The sequence below is a fragment of the Chinchilla lanigera genome, unplaced genomic scaffold (genome assembly GCF_000276665.1).
Source record: "Chinchilla lanigera isolate Chin_1 unplaced genomic scaffold, ChiLan1.0 scaffold00131, whole genome shotgun sequence".
NCBI lineage: Eukaryota > Metazoa > Chordata > Mammalia > Rodentia > Chinchillidae > Chinchilla > Chinchilla lanigera.
Genome location: NW_004955532.1, coordinates 766,577 through 793,939, shown reverse-complemented (window position 1 = coordinate 793,939; position 27,363 = coordinate 766,577). Strand labels below are relative to the sequence as shown.

Sequence of the window (27,363 nt, the reverse complement as noted above, 5' to 3'; positions counted from 1 at the left end):
GGCGTCGGTCCGCCCGGCGCCCAGGTGCGGGCACCTGCGCCCTCAGACCTCAGCCATCTTGCGCGTTGGGTGTCACTTGGGGTTGGATGGGGAAGTGATTTAATGTTCTTTTTAAAAACGCCTTAAAATGGATCAGAAGGTGCCTTCGTTCCACGGCTGATTCCACCGTGAGTGGAGCTTTTCATGTTTTTCGCATTTGAGTACAGACTGCTTTTGTCTTTTGCATTCTAATGACTCGTTTCATTTTGCGATTTTTTTTTTTTTACTCTGTCTCAAATATCAGTGAAGTGGTCCTAGCAGAAAAATAAGTGAAGGTGAAAGGTAAAAACCAGTAAAATCTCGTGCTCTTAAATGCCGTGTGAGATAGAGCTAATCACTGCTAGGAAGTAAACATTTTGTTAATGACGTGTACGTGGAAGAATACTAAAGTAAGACCACCTGAAAGAATGGTTTTAAGGAAAAGTACTGAAAGTTCTGAAGATTCACAAATACGTTGCAGGTTACAGTTTTACAGTCTTTTAAAGTAAAAGCCCATGATGACAGTAATTTTGTTGCGTGCGATTTTAAATGTTTGCTATATGTATTTGCAGGATAACATTTTAAGTGAACTAAGATGCTTATTTATGTTTGTTGTTGCCGTAGGGTTTGGTATAATTGCATCCTGTAACTTGGTATTAAGAGAAATTTCAGGGTGGTGGTGATAAAATGGTACTTTATCATTTTGACCTTAACAGGCCAGTTCATTGTCTAAAAACTTTTTCTTTCGAAAAACGTCAGTAGACCTATTAAGGGTCTTTCGGATTGGTTTACTTGCTTTGTGACCGTAGAGTAGAAACCCACAGACGTGGTTAGAAATCAGGTGGATAGGAACTAGGACTGGAGTTGCTGTAATTGTGGAAACCAGTTTAGCAGATGTCATAGACTTCTCTGCACCCCCGTAGGTGCTTCGGTGACGGAATACTATATCAGTCCTGCATCTGCTCCAGCAGTGGATGTGCCAGGGAGGAGCAGCTGCTGCTGCTGCTGAACCTTAGCCCATCTCTTGCAGAGGGATACCGGAGCCTTCTGTAAGCTCCAGAGATGTCACTTGAATCTAGGCAACGCGGATGAGCTTGAGCCTCCCTGAGGCCAGCTTGCTGAGGTGAAAATTTTCCATTGTTTGGCCCAGAGAGAGAGGTTGCATTGGGGAAGAATTTGCCTTTAAAGTGAGGTTAGTTGACATGGTGAGATGATTGTCTTTATTCATTTATTTATTTTGGTACCGGGAATTGAACTCAGGACCTCTCGATTGCCAGGCAGGTGCTGTGCCACTGAGCTACATCCCCGGCCCTGATGATTGTCTTCAAAAACAAATTAAATCATTGTTCTCACATGATGATACTTTTAAGGCATATTTTTGTCTCTTTGCGTACTATTTAATGCAAGTAACAAATAGTAGTGGTGTGTTGTAGTATAGTCTGATGGCAGGGAAATGGCCTTTTCCCCAGGGGTTGAATTTAGAGTTCACCTCAGAGTTGGAAGGAAAGACAGTTTGCCAAAATAATGCATAGTTGGTTTGGCTCTGTCACTCCTCACCAGCTTCTGAAGTTAACTAATTTCTAGCCAATCTTGTTTCCTGTATACTCTGCATGACCCTCCATGCCACTCTCTAGCTACTGTCTTGCCTTTAAAAAATAAAGCAAAACCTGAATTTTTAAGGAAGCGTATTCAGAAATGTTTGTGTTACAGTGTGGTCAAACAAGGGATCAGACCCAGGGCTTTGCAGCCCCTCAGAATGTTGTTTTTTAAAAAATTATTTTTTGTAATTTTTTTAATTTTTAAGTTTTTTTTTTTTTTTGAGACAGAGTCTCACTATGCAGTTCAGGCTGGCCTTGAACTCACTTTGTAGCCCAGGCCGCTCTTGAACTTGCAACAGTCCTCTTACCTCAGCCTCCCAGCGCTGGGGTTACAGGCGTGCATCACCATGCCCGGCCTTAAAAATTTTTTTTTTTTTTTTTGGTTTTTCTCCGGTACCGGGAACCAAACTCACGACCTTGCGCTTGCCAGGCAGGCGCTTTTGCCGCTGAGCTAAATCCCCAGCCCCTTTAAAAATTTTTTAAAAGCAGTTTTGCTCAGTAGCCTAAGCTGGCCTCATACTCCCAACTCGAAGCAATGCACCAGACTCAACTTCCCAAGTGCTAGGATTACAGGGGTGTGCCACCACCCTTTCCTGAAATATTATCATAAATATTTCAGTGTGTGACTCTAAAAGAAAAAGCTAACCATGAAGTCTGCAGTAGTACCATTATTCTACCTTAAAAAATGCTAATTCTTTAATTTTTTTCAAATTGTCATGTTTACTGGATAGTTTTTAAGAGATGATGTGTTCAGATCAGGATTCTGCACACAGAATTTGATTGAAGTTGTTCTTTTGTCTCGATTTATATATGCTTGCTCTACTTTTCTTGTAACTTACCTGTTAAAGCAACAGTTTGGGTGAGTTTCCCATGCGCTGACCTTTGCGGACCACTGTGTGTTTTGAGACGTTTTGGCCCTGGTGGCTATTTTTTATGCTTCTGGGATTGAGCCCCATCCAGGCCCTTTGTGCTGAGCTACCTCCCCAGCCCTTTTTAAAGGTTCTCCACCACTGGTTTCAGGGCTACTGGATTCTCCCTGTGGAAGTGGGAGGCGGTTTGGACTCTTGACTTCCAGGAGGGGGTGTCCTATGCCTTGTGTTTTTCATCACTCTTTCTCTGCTGTTGTACTCCTAAGAGGTTCACAGTTACAGAAGCCTTGACTCTTCATAGATAACTCCTCAGTGTGTGTGCGAGTCGTAACATTTCTCGAGTGCTTGATCCCACCTTTATGTCTGTATCTGCAGCGCACGTTAGTATTGTTACTTCTGACCTTGTGAACAAGACGAGTTTGTTCTGTTGTGAAGGTCCAATATCTGCCTCGTCCCTCCAGTTTGATCCCCAATGTCAGCAAGCTTTTAGTGCCATCCCCTCTTCCTTAAGTGTTTTGTGGCAGGGCCAAGGCTCTGTGGTGCAGGGGAGAAGGCAGGGTGCCCTGCGCCCTGCCACATATGCCATGGGGTAGGAGATTTACCTTAAATCATGCCACGTGGGACACATGTCTGGAAGCAGCAGCTCTTCTGCCTTGCGGGTCCCAGAACCTGGGGATTGTCAGCCCGCATTCCCCAAGAGACCCAGGAGAAAGAAGCCCAGGCTGGGCAGCGGTGGACAGGTGTTCGTGTGGCCTGAGTCCTGGCCTCCTGGGTTTGCAGCTGTGGCAGGGATGATCCTGCTGTCTTCACCTTCCTTCAGAACACGCCAGGCTCGGGACTGTGAGGACAGTGGTTCTCCCTCTGCTTTGGGTTTTTACATCTTCAGGGAATCCGTTTTTTTCTTTTGAGACAGGGTCTCACTATGTAGTTCAGGCTGGCCTTGAACTCTAGGTGATCCTCCTGCCTCAGTCTCCTGAGTGCTGAGATTACAGGTGAGCAGCACCATTCCGAGCAAGATAACCAAATACTAAACTTACAAGTTTGAGGGGCTGGGGATTTAGCTCAGCAGCACAGTGCCTGCCTGGCAAGCGCAAGGTCGTGAGTTCGATTCCTGGTACTGGAAGAAAAACAAACAAACAAACAGCTTACAAACTTGCCAAGTTGCCTGAAACATGTCTGTGGTATGAAACTAACAAAGCGGCTGGAGAGCTAAAGCTCAGTTTTTATAAAGCTTTACACTTCTTCTGTCAGAAGTCTCCTTTGTCATACGTGTTTCTCTTATGTAAGAACAACGTCTCCATTTGCTCCTTCAGAAAGGTAGTGCGAGGGAGGCTGTTACCCTGAGCAGACTCCCGTGAACCCCGCCTCCTTCTGCCTCTGTCCTTCCACTCCGACCTCCAGGAGCTCTGTGGAACGGTTTTCCCTTCCTGCCTGGCTGATTTCGCAGCTGTAGAATGTTACCGCCATGCTCCAGAACGAGCCGCGTCTCACATGCGTTATGGGTCAGAGTGAAGCAAAGGGTGCAGCCTTTTAATATGTGCTCTGTTTCTGCATTTCTGCTTCTAGGAAGTTTTCTTGTCTTTTTGTCTTTTTGAGACAGGGTCTCTCTATGCAGTTCAGGCTGGCCTTGAGCTCACTTTGTAGCCCAGGCTGGCCTCAAACTCGCAGTAATCCTCCTGCCTCAGCCTCTCACAGGTGTGCACCACCAAGCTCTGCTTCCTTTGCTCATTTTTTAGAAATTGGGTTGTGACTGCTGGGAATGCAGCGCGTGGTAGAGTGCTTGTGTAACGTGCACGCGGCCCTTGTCATTGAAGATTGGAGATGGCAGGTGACTGTCAGGAAGTAAGCCAGTAAGTGCCTCATGCGTGGATATAAAGCAGCCTTTAAAAGGAATCACAGGTACAAACAGACGCCGAAAGCTGTAGGACAGAAATGTTGGAATGAGGGACAGATGTCGAATGACTCCATTTATGTGAGATGCCCAGGTATTTCCGTTTGTAGACGGGAAGCAGAATGGTGGTTGCCAGGGGCGGTGGGGAGAGGGATGGTGAGTGCTGTTCAGTGCCGCAGTTTGAGTTCAGAAAGATGAAACGGTCCTGGTGATGGGCAGTGGAATGACTGCGCAAGGGCCGCTGACGTGTGCACCCAAGAGAGACGTAAAACAGGTGACTTTACATTATGTACATTTACCACGGTGCAGAGAGCTAGGGCCGGGCACGTGCAGTACCAGTACCCCAAACAAGACCCAAACCCCTGGATTAATAAAACGCTTCTGAGATGCATAGTTCTCGTTCCTGCCCTCCCCCAGATCCTGCGTCCCCCCCCTGGGCGCGGCCCCTGCAGTGTCTCATCTTACCCTGGCGTGCTGGAGAGGACGCCACTGCTGCGTTAGACATTGAGTCGGGGCCCAGGCCGAGGACAGGGAGGAGGACACAGGTGGGTGCTGGCAGAGGTGGCAGCGCCCTGCAGGCGGTGGCCCCGTCTGTCTCGGAGAGGGCTGCAGCACGGAGCTCTGCTGGTTGTGTGGGCCGTGAGGTGGGGCAGTAGCGGACGATCACTTACTCAGCAAGCGTGGGTGGGCCCCAGGAGCGCCCTGCGGCTTTCTCAGGTGCTGGTGGATTCGGGTCCCTGTGCACTGATAGGCCTCCCTCTGCTGAAGTTAGGCGAAGTCGGTCTTGCAGTTGAGAAGTGAGCTGCGGGGAGCAAGTAACGCTTCGCCCATTGATGACACACAGCAGCGTTACCAGTATGTGGTGGCCAAAGGTTAGCGCTCTGGCGCCTAGCCGGCAAGCTCAAGGTCGGGAGTTCAATTCCTGGTACCCCCCCCAAAAAAGTGTTGACTGATTCAAAAGGAGCAGTTTGGGGCTGGGGATTTAGCTCAGCGGCACAGCGCCTGCCCGGTTAGCGCTCTGGGAGCAAGTAAGTTTTGTTCCTTTGTTTGTTTTGGTACTGGGAATTGAATCCAGGGCCTTCGCATTGACCTACATCCCCAGCCCTTTTTATTTTTTTGGTGGTTTTGGTTTTTCGAGACGAGGCCTTACTGTGTAGTCCAGCTGGCTTCGAATTCAAGGCAGTCCTCCTGCCTCAGCTTCCCAAGTGCTGGGATTATAGGTGTGCATCACCGTGCCTGCCCCTAAGTGTTGTTCTTTACGCCACCAGGAGGCCTCTTATATCAGGCTGAAGTGGTAGGGAGGGTAGTGTCTCCAGAATGTGCTTTCCTGGTCCGAACGGGCAGTAAACGAATCACCCCAGAAACCGTCTTGCCTCGGCTCTAAACCCTCGGGACGTGTAGATGTTGCTGAAGCACGTGCGCACCGATAGGCTCCTGCTCACAGAAGGTGAAGGCGGTGACAGTCGGAGCCGCTGTTCGTGAAGCACGGCGCTGGGGCTCTGGGCTGGGAGCGTCTTCGCCTGTGGTCTCCACCGCTGTTACTTCTGTCCCTGGTCTTTCTGTGAAGTAGTCGGAGGTGTTTTGTCCGGTTCTGGCTTGAAAGATGTGAGTGAACCCCTGTGGGCTAGGCTCAGCCCATGTCTCTTCCGGCTGCTTTCTGTCCTGGAGAGGTTACATAGCAGCTGTCTTTGTACTGCTAGAAAAGTCTCAGATCTTACAAATCTAACAGATGTTCTGATAAAGAGGACGTATGACATCTCACAATAAATAATTTAGATTTACTTGAGATAGTGGGGCTGTCGGTTTTGGTAGAAGGTTTTGTGGGTCCTTTTTGTTTCATTTTGCTTTGATTTTGGTTTGAATAGTTGAGAGTTTACAATAGCATTTGTGTTGTTACAGTTCTAGAGGCCAAGAATCTTTAATTTTTACTTAAATATTAATTTTATTTTTTGTAGATTTGGGTATTGGACCCCGGGCCTTTGCACAGAGTTACATCCCCATCCCTTTTAAAAAAAATGTTCAGTTTTGGACCGCATTGAACTTAGTTGCCCAGACTGGGCTTAGACTTGGAATCTTCCTGCCTCAGCCTCCCACAGTATTGTGATTATGGGCAAGTAGCACTGTGCCAGGCCTAAATTTATTTTTTTTTACTTGTACATAGCAAAGGTTTTTAAATGGTTAAAATTCTGTAATACTAGCCAGCTACTCTGATGAACAGTTTCTGTAGGTAGACTAAAGCCTCTTACTCCTCTTGCTCTTAGGGCCTGCTGGTCTGTCGTTCCAGAACTCTGGTCTCATGGTGGAAAGAGCCAGGGCATCATGGTCCTGCTGGGGGCTCTAGAGAGGAGCAGCAACTGAGAAGCTGCTGTGGCCCTCAGGGAGCAGTTTGTCCGGGGTGTGGGTCAGTTTGCTCTGGTCTGTTGGCTTTGGGGAAGGAGCTCCCTTGTTGTGTGGCTGTATGTGGTTGAGCAAAGACGAGCAGCTCGTGTTGGCGCCTGGGAGTCGGGCTGCTACGGGACGTCCGTGCCGTGTCTCAGGTGGGGCTGCTTGGGTGGGTTTGTCGGCTGTGGCAGCACGGGGCTGGCCGTCACAGCTGGCCGAGTTGTGGCCTCCTTAAGACTGAAACTGCGATTCCAGCCTTCTTAGCAGTATTAGTCCACCTCATCTACCTACTGTTTTTCTGTGGTGAGGCCTGGGTGATAAAGTGCCTCAGTTGTGAGGATGCTGGCTAGGTGAATGGGATCTCATTTTTAATACATTTGTATCTGTTGTTTTTGAGGAATTGGTCTCTTCCTCCTCTGCCCCTCCCATCCTGTGCACACCTTGGAGATTATGTGGGGTGGTTGTCCTTGCTTGTGTGCTTGCGGTCCATCTGCGGGCCTCTCCATCGTGCAGTGAAGCTTTTAGCACACAGGTTAGGCAGCAGCAGTGTTTACCTGTGGAAGACTCAAAATCTTCAAGAGCTAGATAGGCCTGGCGTGGTGCCGCACGTCTGTAATCCCAGCACTCAGGAAGCTGAGGCAGGAGGATCGTTGCGAGTTCAAGGCCAGCCTGAGGTACAAAGTGAGCTCAAGGCCAGCCTGAACTGCATATCAAGACCCTGTCTCAAGATTAAAAAAAAAAAAAAAAAAAAAAGAGCTAGACAGTCATCCATCTTTACCTCTGTAGTCTCATATATTTACTTACGTACTTACTTGCTTAGTGTATGAGGGATTGAACCCAGGGCCCTCATCCTGAGCTCCTTCCCCAGTCTTTCTTTAATTTTTTTTTATTTTGAAGCATGATCTCACCAAGCCTTGTGAGTTGCCCAGGCTGCCTTCAAAGTTGCCATCCTCCCTCAGCCTCCCAGAGCATTTGGATGACAGGTGTGCTCCGCTGTGCCTGACCCTATTTTAGTTGCGTGATTCTCCTCATCCTAATTATTTTTCTCTCCCAACTGTAAAAGTAGCATGCCCATAGTTTGAGAATATTTCAAGAAGTTCAAGGGGCTGGGGATTTAGCTCCGCGGCAAAAGCGCCTGCCTGGCAAGCGCAAGGTCGTGAGTTCGGTTCCTGGTACCGGAGAAAAACCAAAAAAAAAAAAAAAAAAAAAAAAAAGAAGTTCAAGCCAGGTGAGGTGGTGTGCGCCTGTGATCCCAGCACTTAGGAGACTGAAGCAGCAGTATTGCTGTGAATTCAAGGCCATTCTGTGGTACGTAGTGACTTCAAGATCAGCCTGAACTATGTAGGGAGACACTGCCTCAAAACAAAAGAAAAGGGGAGCATTCAGAAAGCTGAAAAGCGGGTAACGGGTCCTCCCTCCACCCTGTATTTGAGGTTGAATTTGGGGCCTTCTCACCAGCCTACATCCCCAGCCATTTTTTTATGTTGAGACAGGATCTTGCTAAGGTGGTAAATTGCCCAGGCTGGGCTTGAACTTGTGAACTTCCTTTCTCAGCCTCATTGTGCTGGGATTTACAGGCAGTGTGCACCACAGCTGGCTGGGAAGAATGATTTCACCTCTTAGTACAGGGCTAGTTTTGTGGTGCCTGAAATTAATGTATAATTTATATGTAAATACATAACTATTGTAAGTGCAATGTTTAAACAGATTTTTTTGGATTATGAAAACAATTACGTAAGAAAGAGAAAGTTTATCACTATTTTTGTCTTTTTGAGACAGAATATGCAGTTCACGCTGGCTCCTTGAACTCGCTTTGTAGCCCAGGCTGGCCTGGAGCTCACGGCAATCCTCCTGCCTCAGCCTCCCGAGGGCTGGGATTATGGCTGTGGCCAGAAAATTTAAAAAGAAATCACAAAAAGTTACACATTTTATCAAATAGACTTTTTTATTTGAGAGGATCTTGATCTGTAGTTCAGGGCCCAGGCTGGCCTTGAATTCAAGGGGATCCTCCTGCCTCAAGTACTGGGATTACAGGCATGTGCTGCCTGACTCCGCTGCGCTTTGATTTTTATGGAGCAGTGAACTTGGTTTTTGTGTTTTCCTGGGTCAGTAGTCGTCGGATGCTGTGTACCCAGGTGGTTAGTGTGGTGCTCTGCCAAGGCATCTCAGAGTCAGGCACCAGTGCCTTTTTCCTTCCCGGCCTTATTTGGCTGAAACTACGTTAGCATCTTCTTGCTGAGACCCCTTGTTGAAAGCTGGCCTGGGAGAGCCCTGCTGGAGAGACTTTCTCTGCATCAGTGATGGCAGACCGTGTGCCAAACTGCGACCCGAAACCCACTCATTTATCACAAAGTGCCGACACTGCAGTTAAACCTGAACACTGAGGTTTTACTTTAGAAAAATCAACTGTTACCCAGTGCTGGTTGCTGGGGCAGCGTGGCTCACCTGTGGACTGAGAGGGCTGTGCACGCGCACCGCAGCGTGAGTGCGTAGCTTCACCACCGCTGCTGTGTGTACCCAAGACCAGCTCAGGACCTTTCTATGGTTGGCCTGCAAAATATGGAGAGAGTTCTCTTTCAGAGACTCTTGTTTTCCTTTTTTTTTTCTTATGTGATGACGTCTCACAGATAGTGCAGGCTGGTCTGGATCTTGCAGTCTTCCTGCCTCAGTCTCCCAGGTGCTGGGGTTGCAGGCCTGTACCGCGCCCACCTTTTCAGTGACAGTTTAGCAGCTTGAAAACCAGAGTCTTCAGAATGTGACCTCTGTATCAACACAGGATTTGTGAATGCTCCTTGAAGTTTTTGTTACTTTGGTGATACTAGGATTAAACCCAGGGGCTTGTGTGCGCTAGGCAAATGCTCTCCCACTTCCCTACTTCCCCAGCTATTTTATTTTTCATTTTGAGACAGGGTCTTGCTACAGGGCCTGGGCCGGCCTTGAACTTGGAATCCTCTTGTTTCAGGCTTTTAAATAGCAGGAGTATAAGCTTGCATCACCATGCTCAGCTAATGTGTTTTTTTTATTTATTTATTTATTTATTTGGTTGGTTGGTTGGTTGGTTGGTTTGTTTGTTTTTCTCCGGTACCGGGAACCGAACTCACGACCTTGCGCTTGCCAGGCAGGCGCTTTGCAGCTGAGCTAAATCCCCAGCCCCATGTGTTTTAATCTATGATAGGATTTAAATCTTCTCATAGCCACATTTTATTTATATTCTTTAGTGAGTAGTCATCTTCACTGGATGGAAAGGCCGTGGGCCTCTTTCCAGGTTCATGGTGTCCTGAACAAACAATTGGACACGACACCTAGAAAAGGCAGTGAAAGAGCTGGATGTGATGGCGCACACTTGTAATCCCAGCATCCGGGAGGCTGAGGCAGGAAGGTTGCTGTGAGTTTGAGGCGAGCCTGGGCTACATAGTGAGTTCAAGGCTAACCTGGACTAAAGGGCAAAACCTTGTCTCAAAAACATTAAAAAAAAAAAAAAAAAAAAAAAAAAAGCAGCGGAAGTGTATAGTTGTTGAAGGCACAAAAGTATGTTCTGCAGAAGGTGGGCTGGTAAAAAGGCTCGCAGCTGGTAGAGAATAAGAGAAAGGGGTCTTTTATATCCAGAATTGTTGGGTTACCTCTCTTTCATGCAAATAAGGCATTGAGATAATCATTCTGGCACACTCTGTTGGGTTATGGATAAACTCTCCTATCAGGATCTCACTCTTTGGCTTCCTGTTACATGTAAACGGAGGATCAAAAATAGTGTCTTCTGATTGTTTGTGTCCACATGCAAATAAAGGAGTGAAAAGTATTCTCTTGTTTTCCTGTGAATAGCACCAGATTCAAATGAAGGAGAAAATAGCGAGTTTTTGATTGGTTCGGAATAGCATTTTTCTGATAGGCTGTGTGTACAGGCTGATTCGTCACTGCGCCGCGTGGCCCCTCACCCCACTGCCCTCTTCCTTTCACGTGGTTTTCCATGGGAGAACTTGCACAAGGTTGGTTGTGCCGTGTTAAGAACTTGGGTTTTTTTACATGGAGTGCTTCCACAGCAGGCTGCAGACAGTGCTCAGGCCCTTCGCTTGCGCTCCTCAGTGAACGCAGCCTTGGGAAGGTGGCACTGACGCGGGGGCGTGCTGCGCGGTCTTCACAGTGACGGAACTCCCTGTGCAGTGGGTGTGCTCTGCCGCGGCGGGCGCTGCGGGTGCAGTAGCCGTGGCGCAGTGTCCTGCGGGGCATCTGCTCTGTGTCGCGCTCTCCTGGGTCCTGGGGAGTCAGCACTGCGCGCCGGAGTCACAGTCCCTTCGGAGGCTTTGGCTGCAAGTGGCAGTGGGGTGGGGAGAGACAAGGTAAACACTGTTAAGTGATGGAAACCCCAGGGGAAGCGAAAGTAGGGGTGCATCAAGGAGTGTGGCCGGCAAGGTGGTGCTTTTAGGTAGACTGACTTAAGAAGCTCTCAGGAAAGAGGTGTATTCGGGGTGGTCCCAGCTGCTTGGGAGGGTAAGTCAGGAAGACCGGGAGCCCAGGAGTTCAAAGCCAGTCTGGGCTGCATAGGAAGAACCTATCTTAAAAAATTAAGAAGGGGTCAGTGTGGTGCTGTGCACCTGTAGCCCGAGCACTCAGCAGGCTGAGGGGGTCACACACAGCAGGGCCCTGCCTCAAAATCGGGCTGGGGTGGGGGTGGTGACGTTTAGATCTGATAGTGAAGACAAAAGAGCTGATGTGTGCCTGGAGCTGGGGGAGGGAGTGCGCCAAGGGAAGGGTGCCCGGGAAGGTGAGAAGCAGAGGGAGTGGCAGGTGCCAGGGCTCCGACTGGGTATTTGTCAGGCATATCCGATTTTTTTTTTTTTTTTGGTACCAGGAATCGAACCCGTGACTGTGCTTGCCAGGTAAGGTATATTCTTGCTTAGTTGTACCCTTGGCCTGCGTCGGGCATATCTGAGAAATAACAAAGGAGCCAGTGTAACTGGGACAGATTGCATGTTGGTCTTCTTCATGGGTCTCTGAGGGAAAGGCTTTTTGGACCCTCGTGTTTTGGTTCTGCTCCTTGTGGGTGAAGGGTGCCTTTGCTTTGGCTTTACGACAGTTGAAGAGAAGATAACTGTGCAGCTTGTAGAAATCTGCTAGTGTTGAGACCATGATAAAAATCACTTTCAAGCCAGGCCTGGTGGCGCACGCCTGTAATCCCAGCACTCGGGAGGCTGAGGCGGGACGATCACTGTTGAGTTGCAGGCCAGCCTGGGCTACAGAGTGAGCTCAAGGCCAGCCTGAACTGCGTAAGGGGACCCTGTCTCAAAAAGACAAAAAAACAATCACTTTCAAAGGAAGCAGATGGTCCAAGGATGTGTTGTCATCGGAAAGCACTTGAATGTCATGAATTTATGAAGGAAAACATGTCTGTCTTTGAAGTCCTTACAGTTGGTATCTTCACCACTGTGAGAAGACAGCAGCCCAGGATGACCTTGCAAGGAGTGACAGAGGTGCTTACTGTGCCAGAGACACTTAAAGTGAGGCGGAGGAGCCCAGGTGCAGTGCATGGGAAAGAGCCTCCAGCCAGTGCATTGCATGTATTCTATTTTCTATTTTTTTTCTGGTACCGGGAATTGAACTCACGACCTTGCGCTTGCCAGGCAGGTGCTGTGCCGCTGAGCTAAATCGCTAGCCCCATTGTGTGTAGAAGCTACTTATTAGTGATGGTTATCTTCTTAATATCTGGTTGTTGAAATAGTATGTACTTTAAAAAATATTGTAAATTCTATCTGAACATGGTGGTGCTCACCTGTAATTACAGCACTCGGGAGCCTGAGGCAGGGGGGTTGTTGTGAGTTTGAAGCCAGCCTGAACTACATAGCGAGAGCCTCTCTCAAAAAACCCAAAAAAGCTGGACATGGAGGTGCATGCATGTAGGCCCAGCACTCAGGAGGCCATGGCAAGAAGGTCACCATGAGTTTGAGGCCAGCCTGGGTTATATAAGCAAGTTTAAGACCAGTCTGGAGGACATAGCGAGCCCCTGTTTCAAACATACACACACAAAATTTGTGAATTCAAAAATCTGTTAGAGGGCTGGGGATGTGGCTCAGGGGTAGAGCTCTTGCCTTGCATGCCCAAGGCCCTGGGTTCAGTCCCCACCCAGCACACAAAAGAAAAAAAGGTGTATTAGAAAAACTAATTAGTTTATTGAAATATAGTGTACAATGAGATTTATTTAATTCTAAGCCTGCAATTTGATGTGTTTTGGCAAATGTATAGTCATAAGATCACTGTCTGATTCACAGTGTGGAATATTTTAATCTCCCCTAAAGTTCTCTTCGGCATCTTGGTAGTCAGTCCTGTTTCCCGACTTTGGCCCTTTTGGCATCCACTTACTGCTTTCTGCCATTAGGTAGTTTTGCTAGTTTTCTGGAATTTTATGTAAATGGAAGCACAGCATAGACTCTTTTATGGTAGATTTTTTTTCACTATAATGCTTTTGTTACATTTTTTATTCCGCATGATATTCCATTGTATGGATATACCAGGATTTGTTTATTCATTAACCTATTTGCTGGACATTTGGTTGTTTGTACCTTTTGGCTGTTGTGAATAGTGCTGCTGCCAGTATTTGTGGTGATGGGGATTGAACCTGGAGCTTTGCCCGTGCTCAGCAAGTGCTCTCCCTCTGAACTGCATCCCCAGTTCTCACTGTGTGCATGTTTCAGCGGGGGTCTTACGGCGTGGGCGCAATCCGTTGGGCTCAAGCAGTCCACTGACTTTAGCCTGCCAGGTAGCCGTGCCCAGCCATAACAGTCCTCTGCCCTGTGGTCCAAGTGGCTGTGCCCTTACACAGTCCTCCCTGCAGTGGGTGAGAATCTCAGCGGCTGACTACTGGTGATGGTACAGTTTTAGGATATGAAGGCATTGTTTCTACCGGGTCCTTAAACAGTTTTTGGTAGATCTTGGGGATGAGTCATATGCTGTGTTCCTTACCTGTTTATAGTCTCACGGACAACTGTGAGGCCATGTGGGAAGCCAAACTAGATGCTAGATCCAAGGCTAGTGTTTACTAGTTATTTTCACCCTCCCTAGCTGCGTAGCCTGTAGAGTGACTAGAATTTAGTCTTTGGGCATTGAAAAACCATTAAACCGGTGAGATACCTAGCAGTGTATGGTGGGTCACACCTGTGGTCCCCACTCTGGGGAGGCTGAGGCAGAGAGATCAAAAGCTCCAGGTAAGCCCAGGAAATTTAGGGAGACCCAGTCTTAAAATAAAGATTTTTAAAGGGGTTGGGCTTTGGTACTTGCATAGGGTTTGAGGTCTTAGGTTCCATTTCCAGTAGAGAATGAGAGAAAAAGTGAGAATATGAATGTGATCCCGCTGCTTGGGGTTTTTATTTTCTGGCCAGTCTGTGGATCCTTGGGAGGAAGCCGATCCACTTCTGTTAGTGCTTTGGGAAGCTGATACTTCATTTTCTCACAGGGATACGGTTAGTGAGGGACCCTAAAACAGAAGCTCTTTTTTGCCTCTTCAAATGTAAGTGTATTACACAGTGAGGGCAAATTTACATTTTGATTAAGGGGCTAAGCATTGTTGAAACAAGAATTGCAAAGCAAGAATTGCTTCATTATTACGTAGACTGCATTGATAATTTTATTGGTCCTATTTTACTAAAAACCAAAACCAAAAAAACTGCTGGTTAGCACGCACTGGTTTGCTTACAAGCTGCAGAGGGGCTCCAGGCCTCTCTTCTCCATTTCACAGAACAGAGAGCTAACACCTGAAAGAGGAGACCAAGGACTCGGAGCAGCTGCGTGACGGAGAATCAGGCCCTGCCTCCCTGCAGCTGCGGGCTAGCCCTTTGTCTCGCTGTCTCTCTCGTTTCACCTCACGTGTGGGAGTTTCCTCTGTGATGAGGCTTGGCTCTGGCACAAGCGCTCCTGCTTTCCTGACCTCTGTACCCGAGATGACTGGCCCTCTGAGCCGCAGGCTGTGGGCCGGTGGAGTCGGTGCCGCGGGGAAGGCAGCAGGTGCGCCTCCTGCGTAGCAGTGGTGAACGGCAGCGTCCTCGGGCCTGGGAGGCGGAGGTGGGGACCTTGCTGGGCCTTTGGCCTTTATCTGCACCGCTGAACTGCACTCTCTGGAGAGATTCCATAAGGACTGCTTTCTAAGTTTTCTTTTCTTTTTCTCTGGTTTTCCTTGAGATAGGGTCTTACGTTATACGTTATAGTTCAGGCTCACCGTGAGCTCACTGTGTAGCCCAGGCTGGCCTCAGACTCGCTCCATCCTCCTCCCTGTCTCCTGAGTGCTGCGATTACAGGCGTGCACCACTGTGTCTGACGTTTTAATTTTTCATGGAAGATGTTAATGGGTGATAGAGACGCCTGGAAGGAGACTTGTGCTTGCTTGAGTACACATAGGGGACCCTTGAGCAGATACGTGAGTCGTTAGCACTGCTCTGTTAACAAAAGCAGTTTTACACCTTTATGAAAATTTTAGATTTTGTTTCTAAAGCCTGGCCCATGAGCAGCATTTTGTTACTTTTACGTTTTTTATTTTGTTTCGTTGCTGTTTTTTTGAGATAGGGTCTCGCTCTGTAGCTCAGGCTGGTCTTGAAATCACTTTGTAGCCAAGACTGGCCTTGCAGTCCAGGCCGTCCTTCTGCTTTAGTCTCCCGAGTGCTGCAGTACAGGCGTGTGCTACCATGCGTGGCTTCACAGTTTAATAGAGTATCTGCCCCAGGTTTTGTTACAGGCAGACTGACCACGAGTCAGTAGTTTTCCTTTGATACTGTTTGTCAGGGGGCTTTTCATGGAGTGGGGATGTCGCTCAGTGGTAGAGTACTTGCCTGCCATGCACTAGGCCCTGGGTTTGGGTCTCCGGGGGGTGGGTCATCGTAGAATAGTATGAGCCTGTCTGTGTAGAACTACAGAAAGGGCCTCTGTGGTCCTGCATCTCAGAGCTCCATCTTCTGGAGAGAGCCTGGAATTGCTAGAGTGTGTTCGTCTTTCTGGTCCCGTTGCCGGTGTAGTTGGGACACAGTATGTGCCTTCCTGAGGACTTACCTGGTGACAAGAAGGTAGTGTCAGGGTAGGAATCAGGACCTTTGGGCTTCTGTTCTTTGCGTATAGGAAATCTTACAGAGTCCTAGTCCTTGAGTCCAAGTGGGATGCATGGTCAGTTTCTCTGAAAGGAAGAGGTTACTACCACCTTAAACTCATTTTAAAGAGGTTACTATAGAAAACACCGGTTTGTAGTGAAAGCGCGTGCACTGGGACAAGCTGAGTGGGAAGACTGCACCATGGCAGAGATACCATGGGCCCCACTGGCACTTGCACGGAGCATCTGACAGGCTGCAGGTGGAGGCTCACCTGGGAGCTGTCACTTACTGGCTGTGGCCCTGGATGTCTTCCCTCACCTCCTCTAATCAGCTGCGTTGTTTGCAACAGGAGTAGTAGTGTCTACTTCATAGGTTACCATAGGACCAAGAAGTTCCTGTAATGAGCCTGGTACGTAGCGGGTGCTTGGAGTCATGGCACTCCCAGTAAGACCCCTGTACCGCCAGATGCTGTGGTTCCAGCCCTCTAAGCAGTGTGATCGTAGAGACTGTATGTCTGATAATTACATAGAAAACGGGACTAGTTTGACATTCCCCGAAACAGTTGACGAGGCATGTCCAGAGGCGTGCTTTTCCGACACCCCGCTGTGTGGCTGTGGATGCATAATGAAACCTAGAGACCTCTGTCTGTGCGGGACAAGATGCCTGATTGCCCCCGAAGTGCAGCTTTGGTTTGGTGGTCAGGGTAGAGCAGATAAAAATAATCTGTGACCTGGAACACTGCGTCTCTTTTTAAATGGAGTTAGCCCGCCTTGATCAGGTGTTCCTAGTTACAGACGTTAATCATTAAAGCTGATCTCCAGCTTGCTAATAAGGTTAATGGGGCCTGTCTTTGGCACGGGGCAGAGGTGGTGTGTGTGGACACCTTGGGTGTGTAAATCTTTCTAGATGATGCATACGGTGGTTTTTCGTCTATTTAAATGTACTATAAAAATATAATTAATGAAAAGAGTTGGCACCATTCACCTAAGGCTTGACAGTCTTACTAATCGGTAAGGTTGAACCTGAGTATTACGTTTGAAATCATCATGTCACCCGGTTGTGGGTTTGTGTTTTGCGATGCTGTGGTGGGGGCCCTGTCTGTGTAGGAGCCCTGGAGCCTAGTGTCTGCCTGTCCGCTCCCTCCCTGCGTCCACCGCCGAAGCCTGTTTGTCTTCAGGAAGAGGTGGGGCTGGTGTGGGCCGTGTGGGTGGAGCCCGGCGTGCGCTGTGGCTGTTCCCTTTCTCCTGGCGGGGAAGGGCCAGCGGCAGAAGGCTGGGCGTCTGACTCCCAGGCTTGCTCCAACCCCTGTGTCGTCATTGTGTTTGCTCCTGGTAGAGTGACCTGGCCTGACAAGCTGAGGAGTGAAGACAACACGACGCACGGACAAACAGGCGGAGGACGCGCTGGCCACCGGACTCCGCTGCCTCCCCTTCTCCCTGCCGCCTGTGTCCAGAGGATGAGCCCAGCCTTCAGGGCTGTGGACATGGAGCCCCGCGCCAAGGGCACCCTGCTGGAGCCCTTTGTCCACCAAGTTGGGGGGCACTCGTGTGTTCTCCACTTCAACGAGACAACCCTTTGCAAGCCCCTCATCCCAAGGGAGCATCAGTTCTACGAGACTCTGCCAGCTGAGATGCGAAAGTTCACTCCTCAGTACAAAGGTGAGCTCCCGCTCCTAGAGGGGCCGCAGTCTGGTGAGCTGTGCGGGGTCGCGGCCGTGGAAGGCCCTGGCAGCCGTGCGGAGACCCTCACCCCTCCCATGCGCTCTGTGTTCCCTCCCCCTCCTGGCCCTCGGCCCAGCACTTACACCCTCGGTTTCCAAGTCCTGGTAAGATTGCTCAATTCTGTTTTGTTGTGTGGATGTGTTTTGAGTTTATTTTTGGTGGAAGCATAGTTGTGTTTTATGTTCAGGTGTCTCTTGATCACAGTAACGCGTAGTCCTCCATGGGCCGGAGACAGTGGGAAAAAGGGGAGGACTTTACCCAGAATTCTTGCTGCCTGTTTTCTGACCTCGGGAACCCAGAAGCCTGGTTGATTAGGTAGGCTGGGGGCAGGACTGAGTCAGATGGAATGCAGGAGTGGGAGTACTGTGCTGATTAGCTGCAGTGCTTAGCTATTACGGAATGTCCCCAAAATTGCTTTGTGAAGTCAACCCTTTGATTCACACATGGTTACTTTTTCTTCCTTTTTATCACGCATTTTTGGGAGGACATCAGTAGTCATCAGCATGGTGTGGTGTTTCATGGGGAGGGCCCATGTAAATCAGTGAAGAACCCATTAATTTTGAATGTGTATTACTGCTCGTACAAAAGACTCCAGAACAACTTAGATTCTTCTGGGACTGTTTTTTAAACACATTGTGCTGGGAGCCGAGCTGTACCCTGAAATGCATGCGTTGTGGCGGGGGTGGAGGAGTTGGGGGCCCTCACTTGGTCCTTCTCTGTTGTTTTTTTCCAGGACAAAGCCAGAGTTCCTTTGTTAGCTGGCCACCCCTGGCCCCGTTTTCCCTTGGTCCTTTCCCCGCAGGGGTGTGTGGTCCCCTCAGTCCCCGCCCCGGCTTCTCTGCACCCAGAGCTGGGGCCGCTTCAGAAGTGTCGTCTTTCTGAGCACGCATTCCCCCGCAGCGAGCGCGCGGGCGGGCAGAAGGCCTGAGGAGATTGAGTGATCCTGGGGCAGAGGCCTGGCAGGAGAGGTGCTCAGCCTGTCGGTTGTAGCGCTCGTCGGCACCTGCTGAAACGTTCCCACCGACAGCCCCTCCTCAGAGACTGTAATCACCCATGGCAGGTCCTAGAGACTCAAGCGGGAGAGCTGCTCTCAAGGCCGGCCTGTGTCTGTGCTCCCTGCCCAGCCTTATCTGCCTGTTCATTTTGTTCTTTTGTGACTCCAATCTGCAAAGACCAATAAAAGCGTAACTGAGAAAGATAAAAGGCTTGGGGTGCCCACCCGTGTGGGTGCGCTGCGGGAAGCCTGTGCCAGGATGTCTGTCGTGCTGTGTGGTTTGTTTTGTTTGCCCCTTTATTTTGCTTTGCTTACCTAGTCTTTAATCAGGCTGTGCATTAAAGTTAGCCGTCAGGCCGCCAGAGTTTCTCTCTGGGTCATTCAAAATTCCCCCAGGACGTAAAGAGCAATGTTTTTGCCTTTCTCTTAGGATTGAAAGAATTACATAAAAATTAATAAACATTTTCAATGATGGAAAAATGTGTCTTGTAATTCTTTGGCTCTTGCCTTGTTCATTAGAGAGGAAGACCCTTGGCTGTGTTTGCTCCCTAATTGCTTGTCTTGTATGGTGTCATTTTTTCTAGCTGTTTTGATATTTGTTAGGTTTGCAGATGAGTTTGGGGCCTCTGGCAACATAGAGACTAAGGAACAGGGTAAGAAAAAAACACATGTTACAATCGTGTCATTTGGAACGCGTTTTCCTGTGCAACTGAGAGCCCCTCTGCTCCTCGCCCCCTTTGCAGGTGTGGTGTCGGTGCGCTTTGAGGAAGATGAAGACAGGAACCTGTGCTTGGTAGCGTACCCATTAAAGGGGGACCATGGCACTGTGGACATTGTAGACAATTCGGACTGTGAGCCAAAGAGCAAGCTTCTCAGGTGGACAAGTAAAAAACATCACGTCCTAGAAACGGAAAAAGCCCCCAAGGACTGGGTGCGCCAGCACCGGAAAGAGGAGAAGATGAAGAGGTGGGTGTAGAGGGAGAGGAGGTTTGGCTCTGTGGGAGCAGAGGTGTTGGGGATCTTCGTTACATCCAGGTTCCCTGGGCTGTTGGAAAACTTTTTTCTTTCGTTTTGAGACAGGGTCTCACTATGCAGTTCAGGCTGACCTTGAGCTCACCCTGCAGCCCAGGCTGGCCTCGAACTCATAACTGTCCTTCTGCCTTAGCCTCCCAAGTGCTGGGATTACAGGCGTGCACCACCATTCCCGGCTTTCTTGGTAAACTTACAGGTGCCCTGTCACTCACTCAGTGACCAGTTCCACACGGCGTGCCCAACATTGCTAACCAACTCTGGGTTGAGGTATGCCATTTTAGATTGGGCATGGTGGTGCAGGCCTGTGATCCCAGCACTTGGGAGGCCGAGGTAGGAGGATCACTGTGAGTTCAAGGCCAGCCCGAACTATATAGCAAGACCCTGTCTCCAAAAAAACAGCAAAAAAAGATGTGCCATTTTAGGTAAACACCTTAAGTGGAGCTGTGAAAGAAATTCTTCCGCTTACTCCTGCGATTGCTCTTTGTGATACCACCGTGTCCCGCAGATGTGAGGAGAACCACCCTTTTACTTCAGGTTGCTCATCGGTTGTGGAGGACATCTGTGAAATTTGATCCAGGGGGCCAGGACCTTCCACGTTCCATGCCTGAGAGCGCATGAAGATAAAAAATATAAATCCGCTGGGTGTGGTGGGCACACCTATAGTCCCAGCACTCTGGGAGGCTAAAGCAGGAGGATCGCAGGCCCAGCCTGGGCAGTTTATGAATTCTGCAAGACCCTGTCTCAAACAAAAGAAATGGCCGGGGATATAGCTCAGGGTAAAGACTCCGGGTTCTCCCCTCAGTACTGCTAAATAAATAAATCCATGTAATATGACCTAAGTGAATTAACTTTATTCCTATGGAATTCAGTTCTTATTTCCCAGTCCCCAGGACTGAGAGTCAGAGGAGGAGCCTGTGTACCAGAAAGCGCGGGTTAGTCAGTGTTACCTGGAAGGGGGGCTGGAGGACGCCCACTCTGGAAGTGAGGGTGCAGCAGCTGCTCTTGGGTTTTGGGTCCTGCCTGCGCTGTAAGCCAGCGTTCTTGAGGCGTGCTAGGGTAGAGTGCAGCCCCTTGAAGCGTTGAATGAGTCTGGGCGGAGGCGTGCATTGTAACCACTACCGTATCAGAACATCCCGTCTTGTCATCACTCCCAAAGGTCCCTCATGCCGCTTCCACACTGAATTTTGTTATGATATTGTGACTGACTGCATTTTTTCTCTTTATAGCCATAAGTTAGAAGAAGAATTTGAGTGGCTAAAGAAGTCTGAAATCTTATACTACAGTGTAGAAAAAAAGGGAAATATAAGTTCCCAGCTTAAACACTATAACCCTTGGAGCATGAAGTGTCAGCAGCAGCAGCTGCAGAGAATGAAGGACAACGCCAAGCACCGCAGCCAGTACAGTATCCTTCCCTGGCGGGCCTGCTCTGAGGGGCGAGGCGGGCAGGCTCTGGGAGGGTCGGGTTAATCCCAGGCTGTGCAGCATATGCCGTGTTCTAACCGGGAAAGTGTCGGATCCCTTACAAGCAGGGACTGGCGTGGGTGTGCAGCTGGTGGGGGCAGGGTAGGGTCTTGGGGAGTGACGGGGACCCCGAAGGGCCCGGGCTACATGGCGGCGCTCCACACAGTTGCTCACCCGAGAGGCGGGGAGAGCAGATGCCTGTGCTTGTGGACGAGGGAAGCACCAGGTCCCTTTCGTTCGTCTCCCCTGCTCACCTGTTAAGCTGTTAGCTCTGTGGCCTGAGAGGTAAGGAATTGCCTTGCTTTTAATCTTACAGGTTGAGATTCCTCAGAATGTAACTTATTAGGGAAAACATAAAATGGAATAATAAAAAATGGGATAATGCACTGAATATTGAAGTACTGGTCACCAGGATTTCACAGTGGGCCCGCTGTGTCTGTCTGGTGTCACGACTGTACACCCAGCACAGCACAGCTGCCGTGCTGCGGATTAAACCCAGGGGCCGCCTCCTGAGTGCCAGGCAAGCACGGTACCACTGGGTTTGCACCCCTAGTGATTTTTACACAACTTTTTCCAACTAGACTCTTTTTGAAGGAAATCTGTAATATATCATTTCATCTATTTCCTTTTTTTTGAGACAGAGCCTCACTGTAGTTCAGGCTGGGTTGAACTCCTGGCGATCGATCTTCTACCTCAGCTTCCCAAGTGCTGGCATTGCAGGCGTGCGCCACCACACCCGGCCCATATGCATATTAGCATGTATCTTCAGAAGATAAGGGGAGTTTAGAACATTTGTACCACTTTCACTTCTTTAAACATTGGACAGGTGAGTCATGACAGCATGTGCCTGTAATCCCAGCACTGGGGAGGCCACGGCAAAGGATTGCTGTGTGTTCAAGGCCAGTGTGAACTACACATCGAGATCCTGTCTCAAAAAAATAAGGACAGTAATTTCTCACTGTAATACAGTGTAAGTTGTCAGGTGTGGTGACCCATTCCTGTGATCCCAGTACTCTGGGAGGCTGAAGCAGGAAGACTGCAAGTCTGAGCCTGACGGAGTGAGACCCTGTGTAGACAGCCAGAGGGGCTGGGGCTGGGGCTCAGTGCAGAGACGGGTGCAGTCCCTGGAGGCGGGGCACAGCATACATGACAGCCGCAAAACAAAAGCCCGCCTGACTCACACCTACATGCATGTACATCTTACTGTCTCGGTCGATTTTCATTTCTGGTTTGTCTGAATGTGGATTCTTACGAGGTTTACATGGTGTGTCGGGCACGGTGGTGCCCATCTATAATCCCTGCTCTCAGGAAGCTGAGGCAGGAGGATCACCGTGAGTTCGAAGCCAGCCTGAAGGCTACATAGTGAACTCAAGGCCAGCCTGAATATAGCTGTCTTAGCTGCAAAAACAAAAAAGCAAACAAAAATCTCCCCCTCTGGGGCTTGCTTGCCTCCCTGCGTGGCCCCGTCTCCATGCTGCCTTCTGGTACTGTCTCGGTGCTCCTGCCCTGGGTGTGGGGCGGGCAGGCTGGCTGCAGGCCCTCTGTGAGGGAGCGGGATGGGAGCTGGGCGGGGTAGGCTTCTGGGAAGGGGGATGCAGGTGGGATTGCCCCGCCACCCCGTGCAGCTGCCGCCTCCCGCACAGCCCTGGGCGACGCCTCGTAAGGTACGGGAGGGGGAGCACTGGGCCTCGTCACACAATAAACCCCATCTGAACAGACAAAGTGGGGGGTAAAGAAAATTAAAGGTTTACAGGTTGCATCGGATTCAAATGTTCCAAGTCTTTAAATACCACTTTACGTCTTTTTCTTCTTGAAAAAAGTTTTCATTTGTTTGTTTTGGTTCGGTTAGTTTGGTTGGTTTGGCTTGTTTTTTTAAGACAGGTCTCAGTATGCAGGTCAGGCCTGTCTTAAACTCACTATGTAGCCCAGTCTGACATGAAATTCACAGTGATCCTCCTGTCTCAGCCTCCAGGGTGCTGGGATTGCAGGCGTACTGCACCACGCCCAGCTTCTTCTTGAAAATTTTTCACAGAAACTGTCTTCTGGAATTGCCTTTGATCTAAATTTTACTGATTGCATCCCTGTGGTGTCTTATTTTTCATTTTATTTTAGTTTTTTTGGTACCAGGAATCAAACTCAGAACCTTGCGCTTGCCAGGCACGTCCTTGTGTCACTGAGCTATATCCCCCACCCTTTTATATGTTACTCCGTCCTCTCTGTTTCCAGTAAATTAATACTTGGCTCTGAAGGCTTCATCACATTCAGGTTCTGTCCTTGGGAGGAGAGGAGCAGGAACCCTTGGGAGGTGGTGTGATACATGTCCATCGATCGGGAAGCATAGTGTTCAGCTCTTCGTCTTAGATCATCGTTACCCCAGATCCATTTATTAGGGGTGTGTGTGTGTGTGTTACTGCGACTTGAACCCAGGGCCTTCACACTGAGCTGAATCCCCATCCCTTTTTGTATATAATATTTTTTATTTTGGGACAAGATCTCTCCGGCTTCCTAAGTTGCCCGGGCTTGGCTCAAACTTGGCAGTCCTCATGCCTCAGCCTCCGAGAATGCTGACATTACGGTGTATACCACCACACCCAACTGTAATTTCCTTTCTCCTTTGTGTGTACTGGGGATTGAACCCAGGGCCTCACAGATACTAGGTAAGTGCTTTTGCCATTGAACTACACCCCTTAGCCAGCGCTTTTGTATTTTGGGGTTCTTTTGGTACTGGGAATGGAACTCAGGATCTTGTCCTTGCCAGGAACGTGCTTGTACCACTGAGCTATATCCCCGACCCTTGTATTTTATAAGACAGGGTCTCTAGGTTCCCTGGGCTGGCCTCAAATATGTAATACTCCTGCCTCAGCCTCCTAGAGTGCTGAGACTATAGTCCTGTGCCACGCTGGTCCCGGTTGTTAGGCAGTTTTGTCATTTTGTCATTCATTGGAATCATTTTTTAGAGAGTAACTTCTTTTTTTATCAACTATGTACTTATCCTGAGGTACATTTTATATAGGAAAGGCAGATACATTAGTCCCCTTTCCATTGCTGAGACAAAGTCCCGGGCAGCTGCAGTGCGGAGGGCTCAGTCCACGGCCGCTGGCTCCACGGCAGACACAGCATGGTGGAAGGCCCGGCCGAGGGGAGCTGCTCACTCCGTGGCTGCGGGGAAGCAGAGAGAGGAAGAGCCAGACAGAGGGGCGGGGCAGGATGTGCTTGAGGAGGCGCCGCAGTGACCCTCGTCCTCGGCCTGGGCCCGCTGCCTGGGCCCACCGCCCCGCTGAGGTTCGTGCCTCAGTCTCTCTACCTCAGGCCCCGTCTGGCTGCACTGGGGATGAAGCCTTCAAGCAATGCGTCTCTGGAGGGCGCTTCACGTTCAGACCATACCAGCAGGGAATGCTTATTTCCCTTTACAGCGTCTGGAGTAACGAGTTCGTTCGCTGCCATCCTCCAGACGTGGGCGGTGAGGTTTGTTGTTTTGTTTGCAGAAATGAGGAGTGAATCTCAGTTCAGGCCATTCCGTCACGCCAAGCTGCAGTCCCCAGCCCTTTTATCATCTTTTATTTTGAGACAGGATTTCACTAAGTTGCCCAAGATGGGTGGTCTCAAACTTCTGATCTTCCTGTCTCAGCCTGCTAGAGTGCTAGAATTACAGGCATGTGGTACCATGCTGAGTTGGCCAGTGAGTGTTTAACCAGTGTTACGAATGTGTGAATTTGAATATTTTTGATGTGTTTGAGTCCGTTACAGCTGTTACTTTCACTGATGTTCACATTGTCTCCAAGATTGACAGAATCATAGTAGTCTATGATAGTTTGTCTTTTCCTTTTTTGAGACATGTCGTTCAGGGTGGCCTGGAACTCAAAGTGATCCTCCTGCTTAGCCTCCTGAGTGCTGGGATTGCAGGCGTGTGCCGCACCTGGCTTGTCTTGCTATCTGTTTGTTTGTTTTTTTGTTGTTTTTTTCCGGTGCTGGGAATCAAACTCATGACCTTGCACTTGCCAGGCAGGCACTGTGCTGCTGAGCTAAATCCCTGGGCCCTTTGTCTTGCTTTCTGATGTGAAAAAGATGGTCTGGAAAATGGCTCTGTATATTTCCTGCCCCAGATGTGCGCTCAGAACATTCCTCTAAGGCAGGATCCAGTGAAGGGCTAAGTAGTAGGTATTTTAGGTTTTTGTGGACTGTACAGTCTGTGGAATAACACTTTTTTCATAGACAGTAATATAAATAAACAGGTGTGCTGTTCTGATAGAATTTTGTGGTCACTGTAATTGGGTATCACTTTATTTTCATGGGTCATAAAGTATTGCATATATTTTTCTCTCTCAAAGTGTAGGCCATTCCAGCTTGTAGGCTGCGCAGGGAGGAGCAGTGGCCATAGCTTACTAGTTTGTCCTGCGGGAAGCCCCGGCTCCTGGGCCTGGGAAGGGTGGGGCTGCTGTACACAGGAGGCGCTCTTGCCTTTTCTCCTGCGTCTCGACCCTCTCCGTGCGTGCAGCCTGGAGCTGGACTTTCTAAGGAGAACCTTTTCATGAGTTTGTCCTGGTATTTATAGTTCACGTGAGGGGCTGGGGATTTAGCTCAGTGGCAAAGCGCCTGCCTGGCAAGCGCAAGGTCGTGAGTTCGGTTCCCGGTACCGGAGAAAAACAACAACAACAAAAATATATATATATATATATAGTTCACGTGTAAGGCTGCAGAACATACTGAACTCACTTGTTCTCTGTCCTGTTCTCTGTGTGACTGAGGACAGTCTGCTCTGGGACTGTGGTCCTCTACTGAGGGCAGTTCAGGAAATGGCGAACACGTCTTCCAAGCCGGGGACCTGCTTGGGCAACGTGGGGAAGTGCTGGCTGCCCTTGTGCCGGGTCCCTTTGACAGCACAGTTAGTGGAGTTCCCTGTGGCTTGAGTTTGTCTGGGTCGCTGTGTGCAGGCCCCTTGCGGTAGCACTTCCTCTTGAGGGTACTGCCCTTAACCGCTCAGAATTCATCTTACTAGAGAACCTGACTTCCCGCTATGAAGTGCCATGTGTGCTGGACCTCAAGATGGGCACACGCCAGCACGGTGATGATGCTTCAGAGGAGAAAGCGGCCAACCAGATCCGCAAATGTCAGCAGAGCACTTCTGCAGTCATCGGCGTGCGTGTGTGTGGCATGCAGGTAAGGAGCGTACTAGTACATGGGGAGGGCTGCCACCGGCCCACTGTGCCATGGTTCTGTTTGCTTCAAAGATTGCACAGTTAACTTAGATGAATGAGTGTGTTTCTTTCTGGTTGAAAAAAAAAAGCACACATGTCTAGGGATCCCTCGGAGGCCGGCCTGGTGGGCTGAGCCTGGAGTCTGGACAAGACTGGGGATGAAGGCAGGATGGTTGGGCTGTATCCATGAGTGCAGGTGCCGAGTAGGGGGCTGGGAATCCATGACGAAATTCAGCTCAGATACCACATCCACCAGCTCGTGTGTGGCCAGTGTAACCCACAAGCCAAGGGAGCGGACCTGGGCTGTCACCCTGCCACAGTCCCCTAGGCCCGGCCTTGAAGGGGCCGTGCCCCTGAGCTGCTGGTCTCTCCCCCAGGTGTACCAGGCGGGCACTGGGCAGCTCATGTTCATGAACAAGTACCACGGGCGGAAGCTGTCGGTGCAGGGCTTCAAGGAGGCGCTCTTCCAGTTCTTCCATAACGGGCGGTACCTGCGCCGGGAGCTGCTGGGCCCAGTGCTCAAGAAGCTGGCTGAGCTCAAGGCAGTGCTGGAACGGCAGGAGTCCTATCGCTTCTACTCGAGCTCCCTGCTGGTGATCTACGATGGCAAAGAGTGGCCTGAGGTGGCCCTGGACTCAGATGCTGAGGACTTGGAGGACCTGTCCGAGGAGTCGGCCGATGAGTCTGCTGGTGCCTACGCCTACAAGCCCCTGGGCGCCAGCTCTGTGGACGTGCGCATGATCGACTTCGCTCACACCACCTGCAGGCTGTACGGCGAGGACAGTGTGGTGCACGAGGGCCAGGACGCTGGCTATATCTTCGGGCTCCAGAGCCTGATAGACATTGTCACAGAGATCAGTGAGGAGAGCGGGGAGTGAGCTTGCCGGCTGCTCCAGGAGCTGAGACACTGTGTCCCGGGCACAGCTGTGCTGCGTCGGGGAGGAGGTCAGGGTGGCCAGGTGTGGCCCCTGCAGCCTGGAGCTGACGCGTCGTGGCCTCTGTGAGCCCCAGCCTGAGACAGCCCTGTTTGTGCTCAGAATCTATTTATTTTAACTATTTCTTCAACATTCCAAATTTGATGATGCAGATACCTCTTTCTTCCCTGAGTGTAAATGTTCTAATACAGATGTTTTGTTTATGGTA

At 49.7% G+C, this 27,363-nt stretch overlaps 1 protein-coding gene across 3 annotated transcripts in view; it reads left to right on the top strand.

Moving 5' to 3' along the window:
- The window catches only part of Ip6k2 (inositol hexakisphosphate kinase 2), a 27,885-nt gene extending 522 nt beyond the window's left edge, over positions 1-27,363 (top strand). For all 3 annotated transcript variants that reach the window (XM_013507648.1, XM_005410169.2, XM_013507647.1), the window contains exons 2-6: positions 17,153-17,475; positions 19,276-19,498; positions 20,791-20,966; positions 26,007-26,182; positions 26,598-27,363. In XM_013507648.1, the coding sequence (XP_013363102.1) occupies positions 17,274-17,475; positions 19,276-19,498; positions 20,791-20,966; positions 26,007-26,182; positions 26,598-27,098 (1,278 nt within the window). In that variant the 5' untranslated portion in view covers positions 17,153-17,273 and the 3' untranslated portion in view covers positions 27,099-27,363. The remainder of the gene's footprint in view (positions 1-17,152; positions 17,476-19,275; positions 19,499-20,790; positions 20,967-26,006; positions 26,183-26,597) is intronic.